This window comes from Hemibagrus wyckioides, linkage group LG05 (assembly GCF_019097595.1).
Source record: "Hemibagrus wyckioides isolate EC202008001 linkage group LG05, SWU_Hwy_1.0, whole genome shotgun sequence".
Classification (NCBI taxonomy): Eukaryota; Metazoa; Chordata; class Actinopteri; order Siluriformes; family Bagridae; genus Hemibagrus; species Hemibagrus wyckioides.
In genome coordinates this window covers 20,671,716-20,680,802 of record NC_080714.1, presented here as the reverse complement: position 1 = coordinate 20,680,802, position 9,087 = coordinate 20,671,716, and the positions used below count along the sequence as shown (strand labels likewise).

Here is a 9,087-nt window from a genome sequence, read left to right as displayed (position 1 = left end):
AGTTTGGCACACAACTATATTTTATTTGTAAGGAAGATTAAAATTATGTAAATGTATTTGCTATGAATAGGGTTTTGTAATGCAAGAATATGTAATTCATATACTATATCTGTACATGTTATGATTTGATGCAGGAGATGAGTCCACACATTTTCTATGGCACTTCAAAAAGCTATAAAGCCCAGGTGGCACTGTTTGTTGATGAGAGTGGGGATGAAGGGTCTTATAGTGATGAGGAAGATGAGGTCATAGTGACAATCTAGCAGGGAGAAGGTGAGAGTGAGAATGGTGATGAGGAAGAAGATGGAAGTACCATGATGGTAAAAGATCAACAGGAAGAAGTTCAGCGTGAGAATGAGAAAGCCGGTGGAGGTACAGCAGCAAGCTTGATTAGGGGAGGATGATTGGTAAATGCAGGTCATTGTGTAAGTATGTGCATGCGTAAAAAAGTGTATAAGTATAAGGTTATGTTGATTTTTAATGTTTTACATTGAAACAACACTGTAAGGTTTTGATAACGATCATTTGATGATTCTGTCATATATGTGTTCCAAGATGGTAGAGTGTTGCTTGAGAGAAATGCTCAATATAAGAAATGTTTTCAATAAGTATATATTTATTTTTTCTGCATGAAAATATGTTATCAAATATCCATTTTTGTACAATATTGCCTTGAGGAAATTAACTTTAAAAAAAAATCATTAAAAAAAATTCATTAATGAGTTTTAAAATAATTTTTAAAAAATAATAAAAAATAAAATAAAATTTTTTATTAAAATAATAAAAATAAAATAAAAAATTTTATTCATATTGTAAATATGACACATGGTGAGCAGGAAAAACATCACAAATGCTGTAAATTTTATGGCTTTATGGAAAAGACTAAACCAAGCATGTCTACAACAAGCTACGTATGTATGCGTGCTTTGAAGTCTCTATCAATGAATACAACAACATTGGCTCAATAGGTCACATGTTGTCTCGGTTTTCTTAATGCGCTACATCATGGAAAAAGTGTCTAGACATGTCATACATAAATATATCTTTAGAATTCACATTGCATAATATGGACAGTTCTAAGTAAAAAGATGTCTGAAATCATATTGAAAACAGAAATAAAAAGCTCAAATAATTTTACAAAGTGCCTTACAGAGAGCACGTGTGGGTAAATGTGTGTCATTTACCCACACACGTACACACATGTACACACACGCACACTCGCACACATACATATACAGACACCTGAAACATTTACAACATGTTAACCACAAAATAACAAAGAACTCACACCTCCTGAAATATGTGAAAGTAGAAGACACGAACACTTGCACACAGAAACTTCAAATCCACATACAGCTATATATTGTCAGCAACAATACACTCTCTATAGACTATCAATTTTAGAAATTAAATCTGCTTATCCCTAGTCCTATTAGACTTCACCCCTTCCCATACAGATTGTACTGATATCTATCCAAAACAGCATATATGTCACATTAGAGATTTGCTAGCCGCTAAGTTACCACATCCCTAAGCTACAACACTTTCTGTCTGTGTGCTGAGCGGCAAAAAAAGTGTTTGATTTTGAATACACCGATCAGGCATAACTTTATGACAGGTGAAGTGAATAACACTGATTATCTCCTCATCATGGCACCTGGTAGTGGGTGGGATATATTAGGCAGCAAGTGAACATTTTGTCCTCGTAGCTGATGTGTTAGAAGCAGGAAAAATGGGCAAGTGTGAGGATTTGAGCGAGTTTGGCTAGATGACTGGATCAGAGCATCTGCAAAAGTTCCCGGTCTGCAGTGGTCAGTATCTATCAACAGTGGTCCAAGGAAGGATCAGCGGTGAACCAGCGACAGGGTCATGGGAGGCCAAGGCTCATTGATGCACATGGGGAGCAACAGGCTGGCCCGTGTGGTCCGATCCAACGAGCTACTGTTCAAATAGCAGAAAACGTTAATGCTGGTTCTGATAGAAAGCTGTTCGAATACACAGTGCATCAAAATTTGTTGCGTATGGAGCTGCATAGCCGCAGACCACTCAGGGTGCCCATGGTGACCCCTGTGCACCGCCGAAAGTGCTAACAATGGGCACATGAGCATCAACACAATACCACAGCATACCTTCAGGGACCTAGTGGAGTCCATGCTTCGACGGGTCAGGGCTGTTTTGGCAGCAAACGGAAGACCAACACAATATTAGACAGGTGGTCATAATGTTATGCCTGATAAGTGTATATAGGTACCACAGTCATTTTTGTGGACTCAGGAGATCAAAAGATTGCTTCCCAGGGTGGGCTGGATGCATATCCTGTCTCTCCTGTCAATCAAAGTGATGCAGGCATCTGTAAGCTCATGTATGCAAACCGGGGCTTTCCTTTGTGAGCTTTGCCCCGTGATGCAGCATAAGCAGTAAAATGAAAATATATGTTTGGCTAGTTTCACATACGTGAGAGTAAGCATGCACTAACCTTCACGCCCACTGGTTATTAGTCAGTAAGCCAAAGTGGAAAGAAAACAGGTGGAAAATAGAAGAAGCACAATGTGACCCTGTTTCTCACCAGTAGCAATGGTGAAAACAGAACAGAAAGTTGCACAAACTCAGCAGTATCTTTTGTCCCTGGGTTTGTAAGAGCCGTTACTTTGTCTCCTGCTTCCGTTTCTCGCTTCACTTCCCTTCTGCTTCTTGCAAACCTGAGTGTGAAAAACATATGATAAGCATGCAAAGCAAAAGCTTGTATTTAAAGAGTAAAGGTTACGAGTGCCATGGGTTGCTTCACTTTTCTAGAAGCATGTTTCAGCTTGGAAAAGTGTATTTTATTCTTAAATTTAAATACAAGTTATGAATATTTAAATAGACACGGGTATGTGTGGCATGATTGCAAATCCTGTAAACAAATAAATCAACAGACATGTCCAGCTACGAAAAGTATTTGATTTAGTCTGAACTGTTCATGTTTAGTAGGATAATTATTGTGTAATTGTACACCTTGTGTATATGAAAAGAGATTAGATGTTTTTTGTACTCACTATGACAGTTATGGTGCAGAAGATGACTTTAGAAATGCTGATTAAACTAAAACCAAGCAGAGACCATAGAACAGAAACTTCCACTACATCAAGACTGCACTGACCTCCAGGTGAACTCCAGGTTGGACTGACAGTCACACACTCTGGAAAAGTGAAGAGAATGCTTTAGCTGAGATGTGTATTACAAACACAGGAACTACCTACACAGTGACCTAGTTTCAAGTGTATAATTTTATACTTATACACAATAGTCAGGACTATTATTGGCGTTCAGCAGGAGACCTCTGTTTTCAGCTCTGTTTGATTAATATTACACTGTGGGATAATACCTTCAAATCTGACATGCTTATGAACAAGCACTTGGGGCAAAAATTGAAAACCTATAAATTCATAAAGCCCTGAGGGTTAGGATTAGGGTTAGAGGGTTCACCACTGGGGAGTGTAGCATGACAAAGAAACTCAATGCTAAACATGGGCACCCCCAGCACGCAATTTTTCCATTTTTTAGTCTCTGGTAAAAAAAGTTACAGCTTTTATTGATGTTTGCTGTGTAAAATTTGACTGAATTGGTAGAAACAATGGATAATTCTTGTTAAATATTTTATATACAGGTTTTAGATCTAGAATCTGGTTAGATCTGGAATATAAGTTAGATGACACCGTTTAGCTAAGTAAAGTAAAAAATGTTTACAGTAGCTGCGTTATTCTGTATGCAACCCTAACTGTATAATTGTTATATACCCTAATTGTTTATAGGCAGCACATTTATTTAGAATTGTATGACTAAAACTACATGAGTCTTCAACAGTTTGAACTCACACCTTTCAGCCAATCAGAATCCAGTCTACAGACAGATCATGGTATTAATACATTTGATCACTGGCAAATCACTGTAGTGTAATATGAACATTTTGTGACAGGACTGTTGTGTTTTATACATTACACAATTAATGTGTCATAAATAAAAGTATAGTCAGAATGAACCTATACACACCTGAAACCGTGAGTAAGACATGGGACTCCCTGTCTTTTTGGCCAACGTCTGCAGCTAAGAAGCACTGGTAATACCCAGAGTCAGAGGTCTGCACATTCTGTAACACCAGTGAACCTCGAACTCCCAGAGATGCAGGAGAGGACTTATTATAAAATGTCACATCATTTACCTTCCTTTTAATGATGGCAGTCTCATTCCTGTACCAAACTATATAGCGATAGGTGTCACTCAGCTTATTGACACTACACGGCAATATTATGTCTTCATTGCATTTTGCTTGGATGTGCATTTGCTGGCTCAGACTACTCCAGCAGTGCAGAACAAGCACCAAACTCCAGGCTGTAAAGAACAACAAAACTTTAAACTCTTATCACACAGAAAAGATAATTAAGACAGTCTTTTATTTATCACTGTATTTTTCCGCTATGATATGTTTGAACAATATGACTCATGAGTATCACGAACTGATTTGAATTCACCACAATCGTGAGTTTTGGTGTGTATGAACAATATTAAACCTGACTAATGCATAACTGATGCTTACACATCAATCCATTTTCTGAACTGATTAACCTACATAGGCTCACGGGAAGCCTGGAGTCGATCCCAGTGGACTCTCTTGGTGGATCAATCTCACACACACACACACACACACACACCTATTCGCACACTATGGACAATTTTAAATTGCCAGTCAGACTACAACACGTATATTGGGATTGGAGGAGAAATCCTGGAGTACCTGGAGTACCCCGAAGCATACGGAGACCATGCAAACACTTTTCTTTGAATAACCTAGGTTGTTGGAGTCAGAGCACATAGTCAGCCAAAATACAGAACCCCTGCAGCAGAGAGGGATAAGAGCCATGCTTATAGTCCTGACAGTGGCAGGTTGGGAATGATGAGGCTTGATTCCCTAACCTTCAGCAACCCTGAGCTTTGACCACTGAGCTATATTATAATTATTAAATATATTTTTGATTGTTTATACAATGGAAAGTTGAATCACTTCTGTTCCTAAGTGAAAATAAAGAGAGAAATCTAAGCACTGGGACTAGACACTAAAACTAAAACAAAAAAAATAAAATACCAAGTAAAATGGACAACACGTTTCCTAATAATGCTATACTATAGAGTGAGTCACGGCCTTACAATCAGTCCCACAACCGGTTTCAGTTCTATTTTTTTTATTTAGGTGTAGCCACAGCACACAGGACACTGCACCTTCATAGCGAAGAGTAGGTAACATGACAAGTTGAATAAGCAATGCTATTCTCCTGACACTAAGAGGAAATCACTTGTAAAATCAGCGGATGCAAACGATAGACCTTTGATGCCACCAACCTATTTTGTTACCTTTTATTGGACTATGATACCTAGGGCAGTAGTGGTGCAATTGTTAAGGTTCCGGGATACTGGTTCAGTGGGTTATTGACTGAGCAAGGCCCTTGTCCCTATCTATTCCTATAGGGTTGCTGTGTCATGGCTGCTCCTGCACTCTATCCACTAATAAGCTGTGATATGCAAAAAAATTCACTGAGCTGTAATGAATATGTAAAAGATACAGGCTGCTTCCTGAGGTTTCGTCATCATTAAAAGTATTTTGTGGAAAAGGCTACTTATTTAATAGAATTAATAAAGAATAAAGAATAGTTGCTGTTGGTCCTGTTACATTATCTTTTATATTTTAGCATTTAATGATTTACCTTGACTCTGACCAGGAAAGCGGTTACAGATGATGATGAAGAATGTCAAATAAAGTGTATCATGTGGCTATTTCTAGTTATATAATGATAAATCTGTTCATTTTATTTACATCCACCTCTGATTCAAATATATTCATGTTAGTTTCATTTTTCATTTGTGCATGATTTTCTGTTGGTAAAGGAAACAATGGTGGGTGAATATGAAAACAGGTTTGTGTCAAAGTAATAAAATTGTCAGTAGTGTGTCAATACATTGTAATACAGTCACTCAATCTAAAGCAAATTTACGTTTAGATAAGGCCAATTTTAAAATAATCTGTGACTTGTGATAAGTTCGGAATCTGTGTGCTTACTTATGTGTTTTTATTGTTTGACACTGTTTTCCTTGTTGCTAGATATGATAACATTAAATGTATTCTTAAACGCAACTTGTTCATTAATTTATTATTTGATTAATTAAATCAATAGCAAAAGCAATAATATAAAATATTCTTAAATAATTTAAAAAGCAATCAAACACATTTAAAAGAATTTCTATATATCGAATAACTTACCCCATATCCCTTTAGGCATCCTGAGCTCTTCCACTAGAACTGAAACGTTCTGTCTAATGACGAAACTGAGAATAACTATATATTCCACATTTGTTTCGTACAGCAGCAGATGCGTTTATATATATATCACTTTGAGTGCACTAAACCACTGCAATAGGAAATGTTAAAGGGGAATTCAACAGCATCTATGATCTCTGAGGAAGTCCTCAATGGCTGATCACCTGTTACACATTTCAAATCAGTGTCACTGTCACTGTGAACGTCACTTCCTAAATGAGCCCCCATCTTAAAGAATGCATAATGTACACGTCAGTAAATAAATGTACACAACACTTACCAATGTCACAAAAAACTAAACATAATGGATTTGATCTCATCATCATTTTTGCAAATAAAGCCTTCCAGTGGATTAGTGCTTTGGTTTGGAGCGTAACACTCAAAACACTGATATAATGTGAATTCAGCAAATTCAGCTAATTTGAAATAACATCAACAAATATAATCAGTGACTTGCATTCCCTCTCAATCCCAATTAATCATCTATATTAAACAATATTAACAATAAAACCTCAAGATAATTATGAAAAATGCTCTTAGATTTCAAGATTCAAAGAACTTTATTAATCCCACTGATTCTGATTCATATTGATTCATATTCATACTGATTCATATTTAGGTGATGTTTAGCAAGCAGGCCTTATAGAAACTGAGGCCACACTTTTCATCACAGGATATAGGATACCATTCACACAGCTTTGGTGTCTTCTTAAGTTCTGTTTGCCAACATGTAGCTGCATTTGTGTAACAGTGTAAGGGTTTTGTATGTTTGCTTGCTTTTTCAGGAGCATTTTGTGTCTTCAGGCTTCCTTATGCTCAGATTTTTATTTTCCATTATGAAATCTCAGACATACCGTAAATGTCATTTGTTCTTGCATAGCGACAAAATATTTTCTTCAGTTTCAAAGGAAAGTTCTTTGTGAATCATGAGAATGTTTTTGAGCTCCATCTCTGCTTTCTACAGCAGCTATGCATTTTTTTCCAGTACATCTCTGTACAACACTTTTGATCTGACTATGCAGGTTTTGTCACATATTATCTGAACGCTCTCTACCTTTACCAGTAATGCTCAGTCATGCATCAAGCAGTGGAAAAATCCGTTTTCATAATACAAATAGTGTTGGTGGGGATTCCATCCTAAATGGCACACTCAGGGCTGTTTTTCATAAGACATAATGCAATGCAAGAGAAATGGCATATCAGTTATTCACATGTCACCTGAAAATTCCAAATATTTCTTAGTTAAACCTACAGTGGTAAACAATAGGTGTTATGTGTTGTAAAATGGCCCCCTCTACAGATGGCACCCCACCAATGACTGGTCACATAAACATGTTTATAGTTTATACATTCACACACAAACACAGTATCATTTAATATTTTATAATTAATTTGGTCATCATCAGTACAGTGCTGGATAAACATATTCCTTCAAAGATTTCAAATGGATACAGATAAAGGCACACTTCTGTAGGTTTTTCTCTGTTTGCATAGACATACAACAGCTGCTACATTTAAAATAGCCAGGACCAGAACTCCAGCTATGAAAGAGAGTGGAACATGATTGAACTGGACCTCATGTGTACCTTGTAATTGAGATGACATTTCTGTCATTTTACCAGCATTGCAACCTGCAAAGAAATGCCAAGAAATTTAATGCATGGAAAAATCAGAATCATTATGCATATATTTCCAAAGTGTGAAACTCGAAACAGTGCTATATAGATCATTACCTTGTGGAAGGCTGTAGTCACTCTCTAGAATGTGATGTCCAACTGGTGGCCACACAGAGCAGCGGTACGTCTCACACTCGCCCTGGCTGTGCTCAGGCACATGCAGCAGTGACAGATCGTTTCCGATTTGGTACGAGTGATTGGCAAACTTGTAAAGCTGCGTTGTGTTAGTGCGGATGTTTTTCCTTACAAGGCCAGTCAGTGTGCTAGACTCCACTGACACCTGGATAAAGAAAAGAAAACCAACAGATTCAGTATGAGTGATGTTTAATGTACTAATATTGTTGTTATTGTATTTTATAACTGATTGTTGAAATTATTAGCCCTACCTTGTACCAGGTTATTTTCTGATACTCAACACCATCTTCCAAGTTTACTGTACATGGGACTTGCATTGACAATGACACATCAGACATCAGAAAGACAAGAAATAGCACTGTAAAAAAAAAAAAGAAAAATAGACATAGTTTCTAAGTGTGAAACCTGAAACAGTGTTACATGGATTATCACCTTGTGGGAAGCTGATGGAAAAATTGTGGCAGCCTAGGAACATTTTACACGGCTTAATTTTATCATTTTGTACTATAGCCTATATACAGTAAGATGCAAAAGGCTGAACACACCTGATAAAAATTTCTATTACTGTGAATAGTTAAGTCAGTAGAAGATGAACTGATCTTTAAAAGGCAGAGAGCTAAAGATAGGACATTCTTTTAAACAATTTAAGCAGGATTAGCGTATGATTTTTCTCAGGCTCCTCAAACATGAGCATCTAAACACGGCCAATGGATTTTGAAAACAAGTCTTGTGAAGTGATGAAGCTACACTTATAACTTAAAAAAATATTCACACCTTTTAAAAAAAAATAAATAAATAAAGTTAACACATTTTTAGCCAAAATAAACACTTTTTGAAATCAAAGAGTGCAGAACTTCATAAAAAGCACATCTCCAACTCTTAAGCACAGGGGAGGATTGATCATGCTTTGGGCTTGGGTAGGAGCCAGCA

General features: G+C 36.9%; 1 protein-coding gene across 2 annotated transcripts; it reads right to left on the bottom strand.

Annotated features, from left to right (window-relative positions):
* Nucleotides 1-664: 664 nt before the first annotated feature.
* LOC131352966 (uncharacterized) lies at nt 665-6,536 on the bottom strand. Of its 2 annotated transcripts, none has more exons than XM_058389564.1 (4): nt 6,290-6,536; nt 4,030-4,368; nt 3,140-3,178; nt 665-2,699 (listed from the first exon to the last, which is right to left on the bottom strand). In XM_058389564.1, exons 1-4 carry the CDS (start codon nt 6,306-6,308, stop codon nt 2,674-2,676), a joined length of 423 nt encoding a protein of 140 aa, XP_058245547.1. In that variant the 5' UTR covers nt 6,309-6,536; the 3' UTR covers nt 665-2,673. The 2 variants fall into 2 exon arrangements, with proteins under 2 accessions (XP_058245547.1, XP_058245546.1); XM_058389563.1 differs by having other exon boundaries at nt 666-2,699; nt 3,036-3,178; nt 6,290-6,531.
* Nucleotides 6,537-9,087: the final 2,551 nt, after the last annotated feature.

Coding starts and splice junctions, on each gene's coding strand:
- LOC131352966 (XM_058389563.1), bottom strand. Junction 3,179..4,029: donor TGTCTTACTCACGGTTTCAG/GTGTGTATAGGT, acceptor TCACTTTTCCAG/AGTGTGTGACTGTCAGTCCA. Junction 2,700..3,035: donor TCTGCACCATAACTGTCATA/GTGAGTACAAAA, acceptor TTTCACACTCAG/GTTTGCAAGAAGCAGAAGGG.